Genomic DNA, 25,469 nt, shown 5'->3' with positions numbered 1-25,469 from the left:
AGGAGTCGTGAGGTGTGTGTACATATGTTGTGTCTTCTTGTGGCTGATTGAGTTCATGCCACCAATGTGCTGCCGCCACTGAAGTATCACGCCGAAGACACCAGGCATGACAGCCCACCCAATCACATTATACGGACACCAGACCAACCAGTCCTGTTTCCTTGCTATAACCTCTCATTGTTCAGCGCCAAGTACAATTTTGAAAGTTTTCAGAATGACCCGGCGGGGGTGTGATTCCGGTCCTCACAACTTTGAGAAGGACGCTCTAACCATCTGGCCACCGAAGCGGTCGTAAACATTACGGAGATGTAATACTAGAGCGATGAATGAATTCGCCATTTCTGTGGTAAGTTTATTTTATCAAAACGTCAAAAACGCCAAATATGATTATGACTTCTGGGATAGTGTGTCTCAAGTCTACATAATAATCAGTTAAAAAAGTCGATGTAGCACTCTTTACACCAAAGCAAAAGAAACAAAAACAATGAATACATGCATACATTCCTTATCCATACCTTTGACATTTTTGATATGTTATTTGAAGTGGTCAATATAAAAAAAATAACATCTCTGACATTGAAGACTACGTCTAGAATACAATTCTACAAATAATTCCTAAATATTATAACATCACTTTTTGTGGTCAACACAGCAAAATAAATCATGGTTTTAAAACAATCACTACTGACTTCTTACCATTACCATCATTCATATGGTTTTCACAATTACTGATACAGCATCAGAAAACATGAGCGAGTTATGCTGAAAAAAATCCTTGAAAACAGACATTCATCAACTCTGAGTTTGGCAATGGTTATTTTGCTGTCAGTCTAACAATAATTAAATGTGCTTGGTTTAAACAAGTAGTTTTACCTGTATAATCCCAATAGAGAAAATCAATTACATCTAATTTCAGTCATTTGGGTCCACGTGAAATAATCATTTACAAGATCACTGCATATATATAAATACAGACACCAGTTTGGTTCAAAAATGAGTATTTCAGTGAAATGATAACATAACACCCGACATTTCTCCCTGAAAATGTACAACAACAACACCTTGTCATTTCAAACCTCCCATCGTTCTTTTCCTTTTTCAAACAAAAGGGGAGGGGGAGGTAATCATTCAGACACTAAAACACGTCTAACCCTATGAAAGACAAAATAAAAAATTCCAAAAACAATTCACTATATTTCAACAAAATCTTCTACATTAAAAATTAGAATTTTACACTTTCACACAGTAAAGAAATTGGTGATGTTTTTTAATGTGCAAGACAAAAATCAAATCTGCTGATGGAGTGATTATTGGTCAAGTGTGTTTGGCAACCTGAGGTCAGTCCTTAACTTAAGTCTAAGATTGCTTGTGATTCCATGGTCAAATCAACTTCTCGGAAATGTAATACTAAAAGAGACAATACATGATATTTTTCATTCAAAACACCACAGAAATTAACAAAAAACAGAATCATGGGTCTCCTTTTTCACCGGAGATAAAAATTAATTTAAAAAGGACTCCGCACCTTATTTCACCTGTAATACTGTTCTCTTTTGTCATCAGTATTTGTACAATCACTGGAGGGTACATCTGTACCTAAGACCTGTTTATATCCCCCCCACCCCCTCCAAACAACAAAAAAAAAAAAAAAAAAAAATCAGAAAAAATGTACTTGTAATGATTTCAGTCAGTATCCATGTGGTAACACTTGAAAGAAGAGATATCTATAGCACTTTTAACAGTTATATTGTGTATGCAGAAGAGGAAGATAGAGGAAGGTAAATGTGTGTCATTGTTTAAATAAATGCTGATTCACAAGAGACTATGCTACATGTAAAATAGTCTCATTCCTCAGAAAATTATTTGATTTATCTTAACATAACTTGATAGACTTAATAAATTTGCTTACTACTTGTAGAGGGTAACCATAAGTGGGTATAAAATGGAGGAGAGATTCAAAATTAGATATTACTGCAATGCCTTATACTTCTGTTCATTCAACCCAATATACATTTAATTATCATGATTTGTTCTTTTGCTGCAGAAACTGAAAGGCCACAGAGAAATCCTTCTCTGCATAACCTGAGCTGCACATCAACCTGTACAACTGGAGCGCCATGGAGCCTAGCGGGTTCAGGGATTGGGTATTGAGGGCAGCACTCTGAGCTAACCCAAGGTCCTGTAACAAATTAAAAATACATGTAGTGTAATTAAATGTTCTAACTGTAGAACATAAAAACAACAAATGTGGTTTGGGCTAGCAAAAAACTGATATGATTATCTACTCCCTGAAACTCCTAACACTGTCATATTCAAATCAGCAAACTACATGTGCGTTTTGCTGGCCAAGACATCTGTTAACAAACTGTAGAGAGTTATCTCCCCTTTGACCACACCAGAACGCATGGACAGGCCATCTATCATTAATCATGACTGTAACTCCATTCTCAAAACCATTTTCACACTTTTGTGCCTTTATTTCTTATATGATCTGGTTCTTACAAATAGCCTGCCACACTGGACATTACTGATGACTGTGTGTTACAAATGTGATGTGTACGTGTTAAAGGCGAGAGGCAAAATTAATTAAGCAATTATATCAAAAGATTCTCACTTGTCCGTCCTTGACGACAGATTCAAGCAAATAACTGTTGAGAACGTGTCACTGTTCTACTGAACGCATACACCTCTTCCCCATTATGACGCTGTTACGGGGGGGGGGGGGGTGGGTGGGTGGGGGGAAATTTGCCTATCGTGTTACAGGGGAATTTTGTTAAGTTACTAACAGGCTGTGTACATTTATGATCCAGAAAAAACAAACAACAACAGTATGGTACTGGAACTTATAAAGTGTTATTAGTATTGTGCTGATTAAGCATAATCAACACAATATCATGGTTTTCATTGAATAATTCCATCATAACGTAACTTCTGAGTGCAAAGAACTACACAGTACAGATGTTTTCTTCCCTGAAACTTTTGTATGTACACCTGTCTGCAATAACAACTAAGTGAAAAATTTGGGGGACACATTTGTGACAAAGTGTGTGTAATTAACAATGCTACAGTGCATTATGAGGGAGAGGTGTATGTATGAACAACAATTTGAAGATTTAAACCTTGTATTACAGATCAGGCCTTATATGTAACCCTTCGGAATAGTCTATCTTCATCATGTATGTAAACTAACCTTTGTCATGAGCGCTGTCCCAAAGCCACCCTCATAGCCATTACTGGAGGGGACCCCAGGCAGGACCCCGGGCACAGGGTTATAGACCTCACTGGACCAGCATCGGCCAGAGCTTGTGTTCAGTATCCCAGCCAGCAACTTCGGGTCGAGGCCCAATCTGTACACAGAGAGAAACATTCAGTATGCCAGAGTAAATAAAATAGAAATATACAGCTCCTAAAGGCCCTAAAATATATGGAGACTTCTGCCTTTGTTCCAGTAAACAACTGTACACAAAGCTCGTTGTAAGACCACACCAATTTAAATTTTTGTTTTCCGGACAGAATGAATCTTTTTTCAATGCCAGAGGGAATAAAATCGAAAAAGAAAAATCATCCAATTGTGGACTGTCCCAGTTATTGTTCCTACTATTGTGATCTAAAAGCATTGAAAGAAAAAAAATCACATAAACCATTGGGATCAGACAAAATAAAAGTAGATTTACAATTTTATTTTTATTACAATTTGGATATTGAATGTCAGCTCATCCATAAAACACAAAAAATTGTGACATAAATATTATTACTGTATAAAATGACAAGCATGTGGATGATGCAATCAACATGATATCCAAATAAAGCATGGCATGTACCACAAGATCCTCTATTGTTTGTCTTGTGTAAAACAAAAAATCTCATGGATTACTAGTATTACAGAATTACTTTCAATTTGTTTTTGAATCTTCATACACATCACTACCTGGATATCTGGATGTTGATGACAGCAGTTAGATCTATTTGTGGGAAAACTTGGAAAGAGTCCAAAAGTTACCACCATTTATCTGGAGAAGCTGACAGAGACTTCATCATAAAGACAGCCTGGTCAACACTGGAATTCAGCCATTGGTTGAAGTGGAGAGAGACCAATAGACTTCAATGCACAGCTCACAAACACGTTTAACTTTATGAATTTTAGAGATATGAAACCAGACATTATTTTGGGAATTTACATCAATTAGGAAAAACAAGCAATGTTTTTAGATGCACAAAGTCAAGGTAACCAAATCAGATTTCTGTGCTTGTATATTGGTGTTCCATGGCTTCACATAGTTGTAAATGTGTCTACCTGCTTCTTTTGTATGTATATCTACTTTATACATGTATGTACTCATATGCACTTACATCATTCCCAGGTTCATGGCATATGTTTGTTTGTGTATGTACATTACACCCATTCCCAGGTTCATGGCTTCTGTTCTTGTGTATATGTACATTATACATGTACTTCACCTCATTCCCAGGTTTATGGCTTCTGTTCTTGTGTACATGTACATTATACCTGTACTTCACCTCATTCCCAGGTTCATGGTTTCTGTTCGTGTGTGTACATGTACATTATACCTGTACTTCACCTCATTCCCAGGTTCATGGCTTCTGTTCTTGTGTATATGTACATTATACATGTACTTCACCTCATTCCCAGGTTTATGGCTTCTGTTCTTTTGTATATGTACATTATATATGTACTTCACCTCATTCCCAGGTTTATGGCTTCTGTTCTTGTGTATATGTACATTATACATGTACTTCACCTCATTCCCAGGTTCATGGCTTCTGTTCTTGTGTATATGTACATTATACATGTACTTCATCTCATTCCCAGGTTTACAGCTCCATTGCATTACACTGTATTATATCTACTTTATACACCTATGTATTAACACACACTTACCTCATTCCCAGGTTCATGGCCTCAGCAGTACCAATCATTGAGATAGCCAGCAACATGTTGTTACAGATCTTGGCAGCCTGTCGACAAAAGGCACTAGCACATTACTGTTTATGTCTTTACTTAACTGGTGTTTAATGCCATACTCAATAAGATATCAACCCATTTTATGGATGGGGAAAACCAGATTGCCTAGAGAAACACCAACCCTGGCAGAGTTTCTGGAGAGCTTTCCCAGCTGAGATATACTTCATGTCAGATTGGTGGAAGGCAAGTGAATTCCCATAAACTTCATGCAAGACCACACAAGAGAGCATTGTTGGTCACTCATTGCCCCGATAAATACAAGTAAAGGCAATGAAAATCAGGTAATTTACAAAAATTCCTTTAGAAGATGTAATGGAGTTGTCAGCTAGAGACAACATGCAGGGATGTGTATACGAAGAGAGTGTAATACATTTGTAAACTGGAGGAATTCTTGTTTTACCAAGTACCATGTGCCTGGATGTAATACAGTTATTCGCGAGGAAATCCTGTACAACCAGCAAGTACATGTGACAATACAAAATTCAAAATTCTCCAGCATGCAGCTATATTAAAGAATGGCATGGTCTGACTAATGTTAAACAATGTGCGACGTTGGTCAGCTGTGTGCATGGGATAAACCACTGAACTGCTCTTAAAGCAGCACTCCACCAAGTAACCGCACTCCATATAACCAAATTACTTTAAAAAATGCCCTCAGAACAATCTCATAAAGTTGGTACCACAGAACTTCTAGGGTGGAACAGTTTGAATTCCTGGACAGGATTTGATCAAATGTCTTCAACACGTTCCTGGCACAAGCCCCCAGCTCACAACAATGCTCTGGCTGAGGAGTCACGAGCTGAGAACCCTCTGCTCAGTTGACACTGATGTATAGGGCAACTCGGCCAAAACTTCACACAGAGTTAATGTTATTACTTCTGCTCTGACCACACGGTGGCTGTCGGCCCTGCGCCCTGTCACAAGACAAACTGGCCCTTATATCTGGTAGATAACTGTGGAGAAGCCTCATCATCACAGAGACAGGGCCAGAAAAGATGATGGATGGAGAGACCTCCATTTGGCTTAGGACTGATATGGCACTGTTATAAGGTTGTCACACTGCCGTGTTAGGCTGACCAAACACCCATGTGCCCTTCGGGAGCAAGGGTCAGCCTGAATCAACCTCTTATTGGATTGGGATGATCAAATGTGTAATGCTATTTCACAAATTATAAGCCGTTATCTTTGGAATTTATTTTCTAATCAATCCACAGCTGGTTAGACGAATTTTAATCTGTACAACGTCAAAACATTCCTCAGAGAAGACATGATGGTAAAAAGCTCGTCTTTATCTCCTTGCATCAGTCCAACAGAAGTTGGCCAAGCGAAATATGTGTAAAGAATGCTCCATCAAATACTGGTTGGGTTTTGACACATATGATGAATGGGTCTTTGCCGTAATCAGAATCAAAACCGTACTTGGAGCTTTGCCGTGCCTTATCAGCTTTGTGATTTCAACAAACTAAGTGGAGGGAAAAACATGTCCACGGAGCAGCAAGTCCGAGCAATATGTGAGAAAACCCTAATGGTAAATCAATACACTCCGAAGACAGCCTCCTGTACACATATTTACATCAAAGGTGTAAGACCAGTGCTTATAATGTAGCCATTCATGCACAAACAGATTGGCTTTGATAATGACTTAAACAAGGAGGAATTCCTACATGAATCTATACTATCCACACATGTACATCTTAATAATGGACCTCATAGATCACTACTTGAAAACCAACTAATGGCACATTAAACCAACTAATGGCAACTTCCTGAAGCTGTTAAAATGTTAACCCTGTCCTAGATGTACTGCAGAAAATTTAAAAAATAAATTTAACTGGGTGTGCCAACAGACAGACACAAAAGTGCATGTGTTTCAAACCACCAGTTCAAACCAATAGTTACAAACTGCTGTATATTGCTACACAGACTAGACAGTCCTTTCATAGATCTACATACCTGACCAGTGCCAACTTCTCCACAATAGACAATGTTTTTCCCCAAGAGACTCAGTATCTTCTTAGCGTCATCAAAGCTTGGCTGTGGTCCGCCCACCATAAATGTTAACCCAGCATCACGTGCAGCATTCACACCTATAATACGACATATGAACAAATTTAAGTGGCACAAAAAGGTGTAAGAACCTTTCTGTACCCATTTTTTTCATTAACCAGAATTAAATGAAATTTGGTGTTGATTTTGATAATACATGTGTTTTCAGTAACAAACATAATAATCTTAATGACGTGGGGCATGTTAACACAGGTAACATAAACAAACGGAAACCATGAGAATTAGCAGCATATGTTGTATTTTTTTCCTTTATTAATGTTTAACAACAAACTCATATGATGTGTGCTCTGCCCTTATATAAGAGCATACTGATTTTCTGTCTACAGATATCCAGGACATGGCTTCCAAGGCTCTTGATGCTGACAGGTCAAGTTTTACATTATCTTTCATCTAAACAAAACTTAACCTCTACTTCGCTGAGTTATACTGAACGAAATGGAAAAAGGGATTTCCAACTTCATTACACAAGTTTAATCAGGCTCAATGGCAAAGGTTTTTTCTTTGATTCGGAGCCGATTGTGACAGAGGTACATCTGTGGGTCTTCGTTCACCCTTTGTTTGTCAACTTCGTCCTTCCGGAACTGTGTCCTGCACACCGTGAAAAGAATACCCACACCCGGATTGACTTGGGCCGTTTAATGAGAGCATATGCTAGGCAGGCCAGGCCACCTCAACTGCTCAAACTCTGTCAACATTTGTTACTCTCTCTGTCGCTCAGCTTGGCCGGATAATGCATTGAAAAATAATTAGGGAGTATCCATATCACAAAGGGCCATGAGTGAGTAGTAATATGATGCTACAATGAAGGGGTGAATCCAGTGAATGGGACTGTGGCTTAAGGCCCAATGAATCATCTATAGTTTATTTAACAGTTAGGAACATCATCGTAATAATTGCAGGTAGCTTTAATATCCTTGGGCAAGAATCTGCGGCAACAAAATCATAAACAGACATTACTATTAATGGAAAGATAGGAGCCTTGCAAGCACCACAGAACAAACCACTGAACATTGGCGGAGTCGATGTCTCAGCTCCAGAGTGCTTCATTTACACAAGAATAATGTATCACTTCCAAGGTGTTCAATCATTTCATTACGACATGTCACTATTGTATGCAAAATTCAGTGACTATATTGTAAGTGCACTTACATCCTTTTCAAAGAGACGAAGGGTTTGAAACTTTTCAAACAGAACACATATGAAATACATGCTTTACAGTTTACACCAATCCAAAAGTTTGAGAGCAGCAAACCGAGTATTGAAGTAAACATCACATGAAAAGTAGATGGAAATCACTGTACACTGTAACTTTTTTAATTTCACCAGTAAGTCTTATCTTTATGTTACTAAGCCCTCTTGTAGAATGAACACTTGCCACATACTTATATGAAGGCTTGGCAAACTAGAGTCCATGCAAACAATCGCAGATCTGATACATATTTGCCATGATGCAGACGTGTTCACAGCGAATTTGGTCAATACAAACCTCCAGAGACGGGAGCATCCATATAGACTGCTCCCTTGGACTTTGCCAAATCGGCCACATCTTTGGAAGCCTGAGGGTCAATTGTGCTGCTGTCCAGGAGAAGGGTGCCAATCTGTATGGAGCTGTTCACAGAACAACAAACACACTAATATATAATATATGTAATTCTTCAACCTTTTCACACGATTAATATGCATTTATTCAAGCATATTCTGAAGGAAATTATCAGTGTAGACTAATAAAATTATACTTTTGTGGCTAATCCAACCAATGTAGTTTTGTCTCAATAATCAGGTTAAAAATGTGCATAAACTGCACTGAAGTTGCTCTTTCATATGCGAAAAGTTAGGGGAGTTATATATTTATTTATTTGATTTGTGTTTTACGCCATACTCAGAATATTTTACTTATACAACGGTGGCCAGCATTATGGTGGGAGGAAGCCGGGCAGAGCCCGGGGGAAACCCACGACCATCCGCAGGTTGCTGCCAGACCTTCCCACTTACGGTAGGGGAATTAATGGATATAAATGTTTTATACATAACATACATATACTGAAGATATTATTTTGTGTAGACTGACAACATTATACTTTTTGTGAAGCCCAGAAATTGGCCAATCCAACCAATATATGACCTGCATCCAAATTCAAACCAAAAACGGTGCATAAACCACAACGAAAGCTGCTTCATTGCAGCATGTGAAAAGATTGAGAATTAGGAATTATTGTAAGCACTTGATACAACTGGTTTCAAAATCTATCATTAATTTCAGTATGATGAGTAGTACATCATTAGCATCACTGTCCTGGCAGGACATCATCAAATTTAGTGTACTGGTGAGACATCACCACTTTCAATGTAGGCCGCTCAGTCGGTTAGCGCGCTAGCGCAGCGTAGTGACCCAGAAGCCTCTCACCAATGCGGTCGCTGTGAGTTCAAGACCAGCTCATGCTGGCTTCCTCTCCGGCCGTACGTGGGAAGGTCTGCCAGCAACCTGCGGATGGTCGTGGGTTTCCACCGGGCTGTGCCCGGTTTCCACCCACCATAATGCTGGCCGCCGTCGTATAAGTGAAATATTCTTGAGTACGGCGTAAAGCACCAATCAAAAAAAAAAAAAAAAAATATCAATGTAGGCCTGCTGGCAGGACATATTCAGAGTGCAGCTATTTTTTTTATTTATAGTTTCTTAACTCGGAAATTTTCAATAATATGAAAATGCCATTAAACAAAAATAAAAATAAATAAATAAATTTTACGAAGGCCCTCAGTGTCATGGACAGAGGGAATGGAAGTTTTCCCACATAGTAATACATTTACAATACAGCTTTTATATACATGTACCATGGCCACAATCTGTAAAATGATATATGACTAAGGCTGCCAACAAGTTAATCAAATGTTAAACATGCTATAATGGCTAAACATATCATTACAGATTAATGAGTGAGTGAGTGCTTCGGGTTTAACATCGTACCTAACAATTTTTCAGTCTTATGACGACGAAGGAGTCCTTAAAGTGCATGTAATGTGCCTCCTTGTGGCAGAACCACCCTCTTATCTAGTGCTGCTTCACCGAGTCGACTCGCCAAAGACAAGTAAGCCGCCCTGCCCGAGCCATTACACTGATACGGGAAAACCAGTCATTGCACCATCCCCTTCCTGCTGAGCGCCAAGCGAGGAAGTTACAACTTCCTCTTTCAAGGTCTTAGGTGTGACCTGACCCAGGATTGACCCTGAATCTACCGTACAGATTAATGAAGCTGTGAAAGTACATCATGTATATACATATATATACACATACATGTATCCATAACAAGACACATGCACATGTGCACATACATATATATATATACATACATGTATCCATAACAAGACACATGCAGCCAAATCTATTTACATGTATCACATCATACCCACGTGTACTATTTATTTATTTATTTTCAATGGTGTTTTATGCCGCCGTACTCAAGAATATTTCGCTTTTACGACAGCATCAGCATTATTGTGGAAGGAAACCGGACAGAGCCCGGGGGAAACACTCGCATACGTGTTCTACCCTGAAGATATAATAATTACATGAGCAGTGCTGGTAAAAAGGACCAGGACATAGTGTAAGGCATGTGGTTGGGGGGGGGGGGGGGGGGGGGGTAGAGGCTAGAATAGGTTGAGAAAGATTCTGGGATTGAGAATCAAAATTTCCATGAACTAATTAAAGAACTGCAAAAGTTAGCAATAATCTAGAAAGCCTTGCATCAGGAAATTGCTGAGCATAAATACTTCAGCTTAGCTAAAAAAAAAAAAAAAATACAAGCAATGAAAAAAAACCAGACTTCAAGTTAGGTTCAAATATTAACCAAGTATCAAGTAGTCTCCAATTAGGGAAGAATTCCTTGTCCTCGGTCACAACTCTGCTGTTATGCAGCTAATCAATCATGCTATGATTTTCACATTCATCACTTCACTACGGAGAAAGGCTTTAGTTCTTTGCTAGCTAAAAAAGCTAACAATGTTTCACCTTTTTCTAAAGAAGTCACTTGAGGCTGGTGGAGTTTTGGTGTGGTGAGAGGACTTGAATGGAAAATTAGTTTTGCTAATAATGCTGAGAGGAGGCGGTGACTTTGTGGCCGGGGTCCTGACGGGTGGTTCAAGGCTATCACTGACACCTCAAGAGCTTCACATGTAATTATAGCACCATAAGCCGCTTCTAGGAGTATTGAAACCAGGAGAGAGACTTCACTGAACAGCCCTTCAAGTCAATACGTCTGACAGGTGGGTAGGATAGCTGAGGGGAGCCATGAGGTGTGCTGGGAGTGAGGTAGGTCTGCTAGGCCCCCAGAGCCTTGGCTCCCCCTGCCAGATTGACAGCCTAATCAGAAAATATACCCAGACAGCCATTGATAGCTGCATAAAGCTACGCTTGGCTGACTGGCACCCCCGATTCACCACTCCTCAACACACGACCAGGTGACAGCAGCCATATAAAAAGTTTCTTTCAGCCAGGTAGAATTTCAATCAAGTGGGCCATACACCAAGGCTGCGCTGAAAACAATGCACTCTTGGCACACGGGCGACGGAAAATTCACTGGGAGGTGTGAAAGCCCGAGACACAATTACAGGCGAGATGGAGATATGTAGATTTCATGTTACAGGACGTTGGGTCAATGACTCTTTGTCTAGGTGAACAATTAAAAAATGCTGCACATTTCTGAAGCAATTTTGCCCAGACTATTGATCAGACTGAGGCTAGTGACAGTGACGCCTTTCCAAACAAGGCATCTGTCAGGCGAAACAAGGCCGCTCATCAATGGTAGGATAAACAGTCAGGCCGCAATGGAGTCGAGTTTAAAATGTTTGCGAAGGCGAGGGTTCAGTGTTTGACTAGGCACTAATGCTGTCAGCTTGAATGGGAAGCTATTGGGAGGCTTGTGGACAGAGCCCATTCCTACAGCACTCCAAGTGTTTGACCTCGTCTGAACTTCAACCATATCAATTCCTTTAATCCGGCACCCCAGCTGATCCAGTCAGTTCTCCATACCTGAACTCCTGAGGTCACCAGACCAGTCTGTAGGCATGGACAGGGGTTACAGCCAGCCGTACTTTATGCAACACCACAGGATTACAGCTACAGTATCATGTAATGATTAATCCTACTAAAAATGGTTACCTATGTAACAGGACAGAACTACAGCTACCACATAAAGATTTATCCTATGTAACATGATCAGAACTTAACCTACGTAAGATGGCAAGACTAAAGGACTTACCTGATGTATATGTAATATGATGGGACCACAAATACAGGTCTGACTCAAGACTTACCCTATTTAATAGGGCCACAGTTATGACATAAGACTTACCCTGTGTAATAAGACCACGGCAATGACAGAAGACTTACTCTATGTAAAAGGGCTACAGTTACTTGTATGACACAAGACTTACTCTATGTAATAGGGCCACAGTTATGACACAAGACTTACCCTATGTAAAAGGGCCACAGTTAAGACAAGACTTATCCTATGTAATAGAGCCATAGTTATGACAAGACTTACCCTCTGTAAAGGGGCCACAGTTATGACACAAGACTTACCCTCTGTAAAGGGGCCACAGTTATGACACAAGATTTATTCCATGTAATAGGGCTACAGTTATGACACAAGACTTACCCTACGTAACACAGCAAAAAAATACTGTTACACAAAAGTTTCATGTACATTTTGTAACTGGGCAGAACTGCGGCTGTGAGACTTATTCTGTACAACAGGCCGACAGTTATGGCACACTGGACTAAAAATGTGACAACACGTTTACATTTTGTAACCGGATAGGATTAGAGCCAGGACACAAGACTTACCATAGGACAGGACTGCAGTCATGACATTCTGTATTATCTTTGAGTTCCACTCTTGCTTAATGCTTATACATGTGGCTTCACATACTGTGAGGCAATCACCTCAATAGTCCTATACTATTACAAAGCGAGACTTGGACTGTAATCAAATCATATTACAGTGTGAACATGTGAGGAATTTATCTCAAAGTTATCTCTCTAACTTTGTGCATTTACAACTACTTGTATCCATTTATTTTATTTATATGATTATTGTTTTATGTCATACTCAAGAATATTTCACTTATATGATAGCTGCCAGCATTATATTGGGGGACACCCACAACAATCCGTATGTATCTGGCAGACCTTCCGACGTATGGTCACAGTGGAAGCCAGCACGACCTGGCCTTGAACTTACTGCAATCCTATTTGGGAACTCCATATAAATTATCCCACAGTTAAATTAACAAGTGCATAATTGTTAAGCTCATTAAACAACTTTAATAATGATGTTTCCGTTGACAGATTCCTTTGTCAGACAGATTCTTTGGAAAAATACTTTCCCTGAGATACTGTGATTTAACTAATCAGATTACCTATTCTTTTCATACTACTCTCAACTACATGTATTAACTAAATCATTTTTTTTTGCTTTCAGTCACCTTTTCATTCTTTTTTAAGAAAATATGATCCACACAACTTCTACTTTACAGGCTACTTATACTAAAGCTATGTCCAGTAAGAACAGAAACACCATTCATTCTGAAGCAGAAAACATTATCATTACAGTAAATTTTTTCTCTTTTCAAACTCAAAACTTCAGCTTGAGTCCATCCAGCCTTACTTCAGGATTCCACTGTCACCTGTGTACACTTCCTTCACATGAGGACTGGACGGCAACATGGTTACTATCGTCGTAGCCTGAGCGGCCACATCTGCTGGAGATCCAGCCACTGTTGCACCTGGAATGTGCAACAAATCTACATATGAGCATAATGGTAACAAACTTGAAGCCCTCGATCATGCCACTATTCATAAACACAGGTTTTCTAACCAGTACTTATTTATTTTCTGAATAGAACCCGTAATCATGCACTTCACAAGGACAAGAGGAGGAATACATAGCGCTGGAAAGTGTAGTCTACAAAAATTTCATGGAGCTTCTATATATGAACAGCAATTCATCCAATACAGGCATTAATGAATGCATAGTTATCTCCCTTGGTTAAGACTAGCGGATGTTCACAACCACACACTTACAAGAAAAGACTATTACTTCCTTCAATATACACACAGGCAATAAATAAAGAATACTTTATCAAACATTGGATTTTTTTGTCATTCTGCAGTTAAAGTATAAGCACATCTAAAGTAATGTGATTGCTGTTTGGGCCGAAGGTGGTCTGAGATTTGAGAGGAAGAAATACAGCCTTGTGTACAGATACCAAACAAATTTACCAGCATGGAGTCATAATGACAGAAAACAGCGCTTGTGTGACCCTTTAAACACTTCCAACGGGCACTGAAGACCACTTATCTTTCACTAATGTTAAGTACACATCTGTATGTTACATGTGGAAATGTTTGTCAGTAAGCTGCCAATGGCTGGTGGTGTTTCCTTGTGCACTCCAGTTTCTTTCACTCCTAATACTGACTGCCATGGTATAACTGGAAAATTCCTGATTATGTGTTAAACAGCAGTCAATTAAATAAATATACGATACATGTACCATAACATATTCTTCCATTAGAACTCATTCTTCAGAGGGCAGCTGGTCTATGCAACTGCTTGTCCTCTAACAGGTCCCGCTAAACTGCTGAGCAGACATTTTGTTTGTGACCTACCCACAGATTTGAGCGTATTGAGGACTTCATCCACCACATCAAACACCACCAAAGGATAACCATTCTTCATCAGATTGCGAGCCATATGGTTACCCATGTTCCCCAGGCCGATGAAACCCACTGGGGGCTGATTGGACTGAAAATATAGGGATATAAACCTTTACTTTTTTACATAATTTTCAACGATGTTAGAAAGTTTTGAGAATCAAACCTTTACATTTGCTACTGCTTGTTACCAATTAATAGCATTTTTCAAAATTTTGTAACTAAAATTTCTTCATCTTTTCCAAATCCTGACAAACATCTCAAAAATCAAGGAGGCGAATTTTTGTGTCTAAATTATGTGTCATTCTTGGGTTCATACTTACTTGTGATGGCGGAGAAGCTGAAACAAACAAAACAAAACTCATAAATTGTCTGGCCGTTGAAAACAAACTGAAAGAATAGACAGCAATGTGGTTTAGGTGCATCTACAACAAATGTCATTATGTGCATGTATCAAGATTAATTCATGATTACATGCCACCATGACCCTTAAAGGCTATCTAGTGAGATGTCCTGAAATACGAGCGTCCATAACACAGCTACCCTTTTCCACAAACATATATGTAACTACCTATCTACCTCTCCTTACTGCCTGAAATTTATTCCTTTGTTTACTGACAAACGTTTGCCTCCCTGGCAATCTGCAGTCCGTTTCACTAGTGTGTAGTGAGAGTGATACAAGTCAACAAATATCTCACGGCATATCAACTGCATGTCCTTTATTCGTTGTTCGACTCAGTGAAAAGACTCAAACATTTGTTCACGAAATTTTACTTATTTGAACAGGTGTTACTTCTGAAACATTGAAGCTTTCAGAAAGCTGTCCATCTGATTCCTTTTATGATCTGTATTCCGTGTCTTTTGGGGTTTTGTCGCATTGATTCCATGTTGTTGTACATGTAATCGGTGCTGCAAGGGGCATATTTAGGTTTAACATACAACCTAGAATACATAACGTAACATAGCATAGGCCTATTTCAAAAGTCTTCGGACTAAAGCCAATGCCTTTTTGATTTATTTATTTGATTGGTGTTTTACGCCGTACTCAAGAATATTTCACTTATACGACGGCGGCCAGCATGAGCTGGACTTGAACTCACAGCGACCGCACAATGCCTTTTTGTGTATGTAAAACTACACTGAATAAAAAAAGCAGAACCCTGACGCTGACACCATTGCGGGTCCAGTATTCGACACTACCGCGTAGCAACGCAGGGGCTTATCAAATGTACTATGGTTTTCCAGTGACAAAAAGCGCACAATGTAGGTACTAACAAGAGAAACTTCTCGAAGCAGAAAGTATCTTCTGACATCTTGAACCAAGGAGCAAAGCGGTTGTTCTTTTCAGCGCTGCCATCTTTTGCTCTCCTCTAAAGCCGGTTGATGTATTCTTAGCCGCATTGACGTATTTCTCATCCTTAAGCCACGAGTAGTTCGATTAGGCTTACAGTAATAAGGTAAGCCTACCTATACTGGAAAATCGACACAGAAGGAAATGCACTGTATCGGTACAGTCTCAAGAAATATTTAGACCGTATTCATTTGGTTGTGTTGACCCCCAACATGTAACCTTAGCGTAGGCCTTTATTCACGATTTAGGCCTACATGTAGGCCTATGTTACCTACATAGGCCTAAGCGTAGGCCTAAGTCTAAGCCTAGGCCTATATACATGTAGCTAGACCTATGTGCCAATCGGCCTGTTGGTACCAAAAGAAAAAAACTCAAATCGACCGAGCGACAATGATATAGGCCTAAATATAGGCCTGCAGGCCTACTTTCCGGGTGGCTATAGGCCTAGACCCCTATATAGCGCTGTGAGTCAGACTAAATTACGTGGAGAATATGGGCCCATTAGTTTTGCAGTACAGGTAGGGCTACCGCGGCCAATGCAAGAATTAGGGACCCGGTAACTATACAGCTGAATTGACGTCATAGGCTTACACGTAACATCTTGACATGAGCGACGACTAGTCGGCATGAAAGAAGGCTACAGAGCGATGCATGGCACTCAGATGAAACGACGATGTCCTTGGCATCGGTTTATCCAGCTATATGGAAAGGTCGTAAATTCGGAGGTCAATTGTTGTGTACATTTACATGTAGCCTATACGGTACCGTAAAGTGGGTCGATTTTCACACGTTAGTGTTACCATGATCATCATTTGACATATTCAATCGCCATACTTAAACCAGTGTCAAAAGTAGTTTATCCGGACGCACTAGACCTACCTTAGGTAAGAAAATGTATTTTTCCCTATTAAATTATGAATATATGGTGAATTATAGTGCTGGGCAACTTCAGCCACAATGTGTGGTCAAGATGGCCACCCCACTTTCAACACACGCAGTGATTACTAAGTCACTGGTTTCAGCTAGTAAAACGTAAGGACATGTATTTTGATGCAAATCATATTTAACAAAGTGAAATTTGATGAAGACATATTCATTATTTTACAAGGCACATATTCAGTATGTAGATTAATTCACAGAAACCGTAAAAGTCTGCTGCTAAAAGCAAGATCCGCCTATGTCAATAAAATAATTCTCTTTTTAAAAATAAAATTCAGTGCTAGAATGAGGCTAACTGAGGACTAAATCTATCAAAATGAAAAGGAAATCCGTGATGTATGCGTTTAGAGATGACTTGAGTTTGGCAACAAATGAATAATTTCAATCAGAGTGACGTCTGTTATGTATCCAACCCGAGGGTACAGGCACTTTCAAATGCTTTCAAAGCCTCATCTAAGTCTTTCCCAGTGTAATCACACATTAGAAACGTTTTGGTATATATATTTGGCTTGCTTAAGGTATGGTAGTCCCTATGTGAAAGCAGACCTGCCCTGTACATAAGGTACACGGAAGAGCAATTATTTGTTTCTTTTGTGCAGTTTTTCCAATCAGATAGTAAATTATGGTCAAATGGAAGCCGGAGTGCAGTCGGCCGCCCAGCCAACTTCACCACCAACGTCCATTTGTCCAACTCCCCTCTCCACCCCCACAAGATTCATGGCTATATACATGTTCCCACCCCATATGCCACCCATAGCCTCCAGTGCCATCTTCTTCCACCTACATTTATTCAGATTGTGACAGACATGCGGTATAGGGACCTTCCCGTGCCGACATGAATGTACATGTTCGTCTACGTAGGCCTACTTGTATGTAGATGTTGTAGGCCCTACGTGTATGGTGTTGTTCACTTGAACGGCATCGATGGCGAAGACACACATGTACATGTACATGTACATGTATAGACACCATTAAACCTGTACATGTACCATCAGACATGTACCATCAGGCATCACGCCCAAACAGGGTTTTCTAGGCGTTACCTGGAAGAAACAATGTCACATTCCACACCGATCGCACAGAGCGGGTTTTTATTTGATTTCAAGCTTATTTTTGGACCTTTGGTGTTTAAACTTTAACATGGTGAAAATAAAGCGTTGTGTTCTGAGAACTTAAACCCCTTTTGATCCTATTCTCATAAACCATCGATCGGTGAGGCGTAAAACGCCATTCAAAAAAATAATTAATTAAATAATTAAAACAAATAGTTTCTTTTCATACCTATATGTAGTATAACCATAATAGCTTTTCTGCTGCAATCTAAAACAGTTCAAAAGAAGTTACCTGGACTTGCAAGAAAAACTATTTGTTACACACCAGCCCCTTTTTTCATTAACTGCAGTTTTAAGCTTCTTGCTACGAAGGTAGCTGTCTTTGTATTTTTTGTAACAATAGAATACTGTTATGAAATGGTAACATAGAAGTGTAAACCTGGCTTATGTCGTGATATTTCACAAAGAACGAAGAAACAATGCAACTGACCTAGTTGCACCATCATTTGGCTAAACCAGATCTGCCGGTAAAGTTACATTTTCAATCAGATAGTTATATAATGTGTGTGCGCAGGTCATTGAAGCACACCTGTCGCCTCATGTCGACTGTCGATCGTGCCCGCCGTGGCACGCGCTCATCACAGCGACCAATCAGATGGAAGCTAAGTGGATTCAAGGTTGTTGTCAGAGAAACACGTGTCACCCGCATCTTATCTGGAAGGAGGCTGCACGTGACCTTTCGACCTTTCACTTGTGTCCATTTTGCAAAAATTTGCTGTTCCGAAGAAACGAGACACTGCTCTTGTAAACGAATACCGAATGCAAAATAATGCAGATGAGGGACGATTATAAGCTATATGTTACAGGCATAGGCCTATTCATTTACCTCTTTGTAGAAATTAAAGGCTACTTCTATATATAACTATAATAAATGATCTGCGTCTTATGGCTTGGGATTTAACTTTGTATTTATGTTGGCCCTTCTAGCAGGACTTCGAACCGTGGACCCTGCACATCGCTCTCCACCCCTACCAGGCAAGTTATATAGCACCAAGTTTCTCACAATGATACAAGTATAATCTGGTGGGGTTGGGGATAGGACAGTTTGTCTTGCTGCGTGGATGGTCTTATACACCTTTTTAATCACGGCAAATTGGAGATACTCTTAATAACTTTTAATTTTGGTAAAATAAATGTAGGCCTCTATTCCCTTATTCGGATTGTCAGCCCATACAGAAAACCACATTTAAAAATGTTCGAAATGAAGTTTGCAGTATACGTATTTTAATTTATACTGTCTTCGCTATACAGCTTTTAAAGCAAATTCAGAATTCACTGTGAAAAGCTATGTGATGAAGTTTTTATGATTGGAAGTTATTGATAGGAAAGTTATATTTTCAGTGCATACACGTACCATAGAAAGAAAAAACAATTTTAATACTAGCTCGACTGGGTTAATTCGTTCAGCAATGTGTCTGTATTGTCAGTGTAATATTGTTTGTATTAACAATATACAAATATATGAGAAGGCCTACACTTAGCATAGAGAACTTGGGTGACAGGGCGCTTGTATGGTCAATGCAGCTATTACTATCTTGAGGTGTATGTAAATGTTTTGGCTAAAACAATAATGCATATGGAGGCTTACTCGATGATCGCCCTTGGACTGGCGTTATAACTACATGCATAGGCTATATGCGCATGCAATGTTCTGTCTTGGGCTACTTAACCAGAGTTATCGCCGGAACTTTAGGCAGAACGTTGCGGAGTTACATTATTGAAGGCGTATTAATTGATCCGACTGATAATGCAGGTAACCGAACAAAGAACTCGTGCAAGATCAATCCTGGCAGAGAAGCTTATAATGCTACACAAGATGTGCACAATGCCGGTGAAGGTGCAGCCCTTCAAACGCAGATTAAGTTTACACCTGTAAGAACCCCTTTAATCTCGGCCGTCCTTACGCGGGATCGCACCAAGGTACGCTGTGATGTTTTGAAAAAGAAAAAAAAACATGCTTCGTGTACCTGACAGGTACTTTGCTCACCTGTAATTACATGGAAGTTGCTTTCAGGTATCGGTAACACCTCAAGAGTCTGATCAGATCTCTTTTGTGGTTCAAAGGCCTGGTGTGGTTTTGTGTACTGGAAGCTCAGTGTGACCGCGAGATAATATCTGTAAGCCAAACGTTCACCAGTTTTCACACCTCATGAACAAGCTTTCCTATCTCTGCAGGGCAATACCAAATTGCTTGGGGAGTGGAAAGGCAGTTCGTTTATATCTGAACACAAACCACTGTGGCCGAGTGGTTAGCACGCCAGAGGATTGACCCAGTAGCCTGCCGTACATTCCTCCCACCATAATGCTGGGCGCCAATGCATAAGTGAAATACTCTTGAGTACGATGTAAAACACCAATCAAATAAATAAAACACAAATGTTAAAAGGTGTAAAATTTTATGTAAAGTGGTGACAACATGGCTACATTATCACCTAAGTAACTTTAAACCACAATCATTCATTCTAAGTGTTAAAATGATACATGTTAAATATTGCGTGCAAGCTTCTTAGAATGCTATACAAAGTAATGGTTATTTGCAGTTTATAAAATAAAATTTGATTACAACATTTGTAACATTTTCATAATTCTTAGCCAACATTCATTTTAACCATGTCCAGGTTGGTGGAAGACAAATGATCTTGGACGAGTGTAACGTGAACGTTGTACGTAAACAGTAAAGTGGAGGAATGTAAGACTACGTGAACACTAAACTGGACGAATGTAAGACTACGTGAACAGTAAAGTGGAGGAATGTAAGACTACGTGAACAGTAAAGTAATCTGTCTTAGACAATGTTTATTACTAAACTTTTGGCCAGTATTCGACTATATACGACAATCCCAAATATACGCTTAGTAAACAATTAACATCTGCATAATCCTGTGGACTGGAGTTATAACATTTTTATAATTAATTTAATTTGACATATGATAATGTTACAATGGAATATCTTCTAATCATCGTTACATGTCTTAAATTTACAACACTTTGAAGCAAGTCTTTCTCTTGTCACATTAACGCCGCCCCCCCACCCCCCCCCCCCACCCCCCACCCCCACCCCGACAAACTCTTTGTCTGTCATATATATGGGTGTCTTTTCAATCAGCAATCAGTATATTCCCAGTCCATCCTTATCAACATCGTACTGAACCCCGCTCCCCTTCCTTATTGGAAAAAATGTTGAACGGTACACGAATTTAAACTTTACCCCCTGATATTGGTAAAGAATTGCTACTTGTTGAACTATGTTGCTATTCTACTTAATAATGAAAAGGGGAAAATCAGGAAGGAAATAATGTTTTCTTGTTTTTGTTTCATTTAGCATTGATGGATAAAGCATAATACACAGTATACATAATACCGCATTACAGTAATATTACACAAGAAAGTATCATATAAATGTTTTCAGGGGCGTCTTCAACGGGGCAGCTGCTCGTAATTAATGACAAACCCTCGCAAAACAGCTTATTCGAATTGCTGCCTACTTATAGTGAGAGAGCCGGAACAGTGTCAGAAGAATTCTGAAGTCGTTGTTTTCGCTTTCTCTTGAACCACACGTGCACGCTATAAATTAACATTAGAGCCGTTTTTTAAGCTCTCTTTGACCTGGGAATGACTGGATTAGAGTGTGTTAGAAGATAATAGTTAACCACATTGGGGGTTCATTCATTATCCAGCGCATCCTGCTAGAGTGCCTCTTAATGCTGTTACAAGTGAAAAATACATCATGGAAATTGCAGGTTACTTTACGCTTTGACACGAGCAATGTGCCGGGAAGGTTGTGACGTGTTTTAAAGAAAGTCTTTATAATAGTAGTTAAACTGTGCAGAATTACAAAAAATACCCATTGACATTTAAAGGTGAAATAAACCTTTGCTGACTCTGTCATTGAGTTGACAAGGAAATTTAAAGTCACAGCATATAACGCACGCAGGTCAAAATGGAAGAAAAAGAGATTGGTGGTTAGTTAATGTTACCTCTGGTTTTCTATCAGTCATCTTTGGCTAACTAATCATCAATCAGTAGATCAAATAGTTGGTGTAAGTCCATTAATCATAGCTAACAGTCATTAACCAATGGATCAATCAACCACAATAACTGTTCATAGCTAACTAATCATTGGGCTTTCGACAAATCCAAAAGTCAGTCACTTATAGATTTAACCAGTCATTCTGCTACTAATTAAAACAATCAAGGAATGGATTGATTAATTAGCTATAGGTGGTTCTGCCGTACCTCTCACAGTTTCAGTTCATTCCTAACTTTGAACGCGTGATAGTCATACCAACCCTCGCCGGCGCACAGTGGTCTATGGCATCGTTCTCTGTTGACTATGGTTTGTCAAATGAGGTATCGCTTGATTAGTTGCGGTTTTACCTGTTTTAATTAGGTATCGATCGAGAAGCGAGGGCTCTACGCCTACAAGTCTGATTGTCGCCATGTCAGTGTTATCTTTTTGAACGAGTGAGAAATACAATAACAGTCGAATAATTTAAGAAATGTACTTCTTGCACTACGAAAGACAACGATAGAATCTTACCGCGTCACTGAAAGTCATCAATTATCCTGCCAAAAAGTCAGCAGAGCTCAGAACTTACCAAGTGTTCCGCGCAAGTTCAGCTACATGTACCAAGGCATTTCGTGCCTGGAGGAAGCCGGAGTGTCAAGGTTAAACCACAGACCTTCGGCAAGTTACTTTACCACGTGCTGACTGTTCAGGTTGGTGGAAGACAAATGATCTTGGGCGAGTGTAAGACTACGTGAACAGTAAAGTGAACGAATGTAAGACTACGTGAACAGTAAAGTAACCTGTCTTAGACAATGTTTATTACTAAACTGTTGGTCAGTATTCGACTATATACGACAATCTCAAATACACGCTTAGTAAACAATTAACATTTGCATAATCTTGTGGACCGGTGTTGTTAAATGTGTGCTTTGGGTCAATAATTTCAAGGACAACACACTAATCTTAATTTTATTTCAGAAAACAAAGTTTCTTTTGACTAGAATATGCCGTGTCTGTTTCTTTATACTAAGACTTGGTGTCGCCTGGTTTGGTGTTGCTGTGAGTCTGTCCAGTTTCCAGAAATGACTATCACGGGACCGTGAGGAATAACTAGTACTGGCGCCATATCTGAACAAGTTGTTAGTATATGGTTACATCCTCACGCTATCCCCAAGGGAATAATAAGAGGCTAAACTCTGTACATGGGGATATCTTCTGTACAATGCTCCTGTAGTAATACAGGACCGTTTTTAACCAATCAAACTTTCTGTAGTCTATTTTTGTAGACCCAGAGAACATTCCATGAAATATCGATAAATATTTAAAATGGTTTTATTTCATTTATAATATGACAGATTCATCGATTAACCAGTTGTTAGCGCATCTGTATTTTAAGATCAATAATTGCCACTTATATGCCTATGAGTTCGCAGCATGATTGGCTTGAGCCGATCTGTTAATCGTTAGCGTCTTCGTCTATATATTTACTTTTAAGTGTCAACGCACTTTAATTATGCGCTTTCATCGCAAAACATTGAATTTTGCCATCAGTCGTGTATTTGGATGTACACTGTGTTATGCACATAAAATGTGGAGCTGGTAGCTCTCCGCCATGTTGCTATATATTTTGAGAATTGTTAGCTCCTCAACCATTCCTTCATGGTTAATAGCTAGATGTACTGAGCTGAAAACTAACACACGGTCAGAAGATATTCCTTATGAACATGACCGAATTAAAAGGACAAATCAGAAGCCATGCGGGGTTTCTGAAGCATCCTCAGCCTGGACAAGGATTTATTGCCAGAAAACAGATCCCTTTCACTTTTATATCACCCTTGTTAGACATCACTTCACTTTTATTGAGCTTTATGGGACACGGGGGTACGTTTGCAATTGAGTTAGCCCCAAATGGTGTCTCGCAGGAGCAGAGCCGAGCGAAATGACAGAAAAACCGCTCGTAAAGACGTGAGAAAAAAGCAAGTCGTAAATCAAGCGTTAGAGATGTGTATGGTGGTGAGTTAGCAGAGACGTGACGCCTCACAGAACTGGGTGCAAACGACTCCTCAATGCCATAAGTTCAGAAATAGAATAAATTGCCTGATGCCATATGCATGTTGCAGATCTTGAGGAGCCGCTTCCCTCGCCCCGAGACTTGCCCGCTCACTAGCAGGTGCTCTTTGACTCCCCTCTCCCCGAGTGAATATTTTAATTCCAGTTCGATCGATGACGGTCTAACTCTTCTCCTCCGTTATGGAAATTCTGGAATATTTCCCTTCTTCATAATCATCGCCACTGCGGAAGTCGATTGGTCATCATGTAGCAACGTCTTACATAATAGGCTTGGCCTATACGAACGTCGTATACCATTGTCAATTTCTTACCACCTTACCTATGATAGCTACTACTCCACATCAATCAAGAATGTATTAATGAAGGTGAACAACATGAATTTTGTAAGTCGAATTCCCCTTATAGCCCTTCTAGAAGAACACACGGAACTTTAATTCTACGACGATTTCTGTGATTACAATATATGGCGATCTTATTTAATACTTGACATTTATTGTTAGCATGACGCCTTGACTTTTCAAACTTAACAATTCACTGCGCTGTTTCTTCAAAATGAAAAAAATAATAAAAGAAAAAAAGAAAGTAATCAACAAACATGGAAAGCAGACGTTAACATTCATGATCCTTACCAACTCGATTTTGTGCGATATCTTTTCTAAAATCAAGTCCCCATGAAAGGTTTAAGATGGAGGATGACAAGGCGGTGCCTTTTCTCTTGTTGTTATAGAAATGCGCGTTGTATACTTAAAGTAAAGAACGTTTTGGTGCATAAATGCTCTCAACATTAAGCAATATAATTTTATAAATGTAGTCTGAGCATCTGACGTATTACAATGTCAACCTAAATGCCATTTAAATGTGCCGTTTGGACAGACATAATGCGGCGTGATTAAGTATGGAACTACATAAAACGTTTCCGCTGCAAGAGAGTGTGTTTAAGTGGCATTGTCTTGTAGTAATTTATTAAATCAGTGATGTATTGACTTTCGGCTTCCTCTCAAAAAAGAAAAAAAACGACTTTGGCTTCTTGGCTGAAGCTGTCGGCAGGAATTGGGCCTAATGAGACAGTAGTTGTACGTGAGGGGAGAAAAAAAGCCAAGCAGTCGTATGCGCATGCATAGTCTGGCCGGCTGGTGTCAGCCACCGACTCAGTGGTCATCAATTTTACGCCTCCCATCTTAGACGACCCCTCACACTCTCCAAGACTTGTGTTTCTACCGGTGTCACAA

The 25,469-nt window shown here is 39.5% G+C and overlaps 1 protein-coding gene across 1 annotated transcript; it reads right to left on the bottom strand.

Moving 5' to 3' along the window:
• Window positions 1-327: 327 nt before the first annotated feature.
• LOC135479203 (3-hydroxyisobutyrate dehydrogenase, mitochondrial-like) lies at window positions 328-16,139 on the bottom strand. Its single transcript, XM_064758996.1, has 9 exons — window positions 16,035-16,139; window positions 15,083-15,099; window positions 14,715-14,850; window positions 13,714-13,831; window positions 8,538-8,659; window positions 6,938-7,071; window positions 4,901-4,977; window positions 3,191-3,347; window positions 328-2,179 (listed from the first exon to the last, which is right to left on the bottom strand). The coding sequence occupies exons 1-9, from the start codon at window positions 16,114-16,116 to the stop codon at window positions 2,021-2,023; spliced, it is 1,002 nt and encodes a 333-aa protein (XP_064615066.1). The 5' UTR covers window positions 16,117-16,139; the 3' UTR covers window positions 328-2,020.
• Window positions 16,140-25,469: the final 9,330 nt, after the last annotated feature.

Source organism: Liolophura sinensis, chromosome 1 (genome assembly GCF_032854445.1).
Source record: "Liolophura sinensis isolate JHLJ2023 chromosome 1, CUHK_Ljap_v2, whole genome shotgun sequence".
NCBI lineage: Eukaryota > Metazoa > Mollusca > Polyplacophora > Chitonida > Chitonidae > Liolophura > Liolophura sinensis.
Note: the sequence above shows the minus strand (reverse complement) of the source record. Positions and strands in the feature narration are given on the sequence as shown.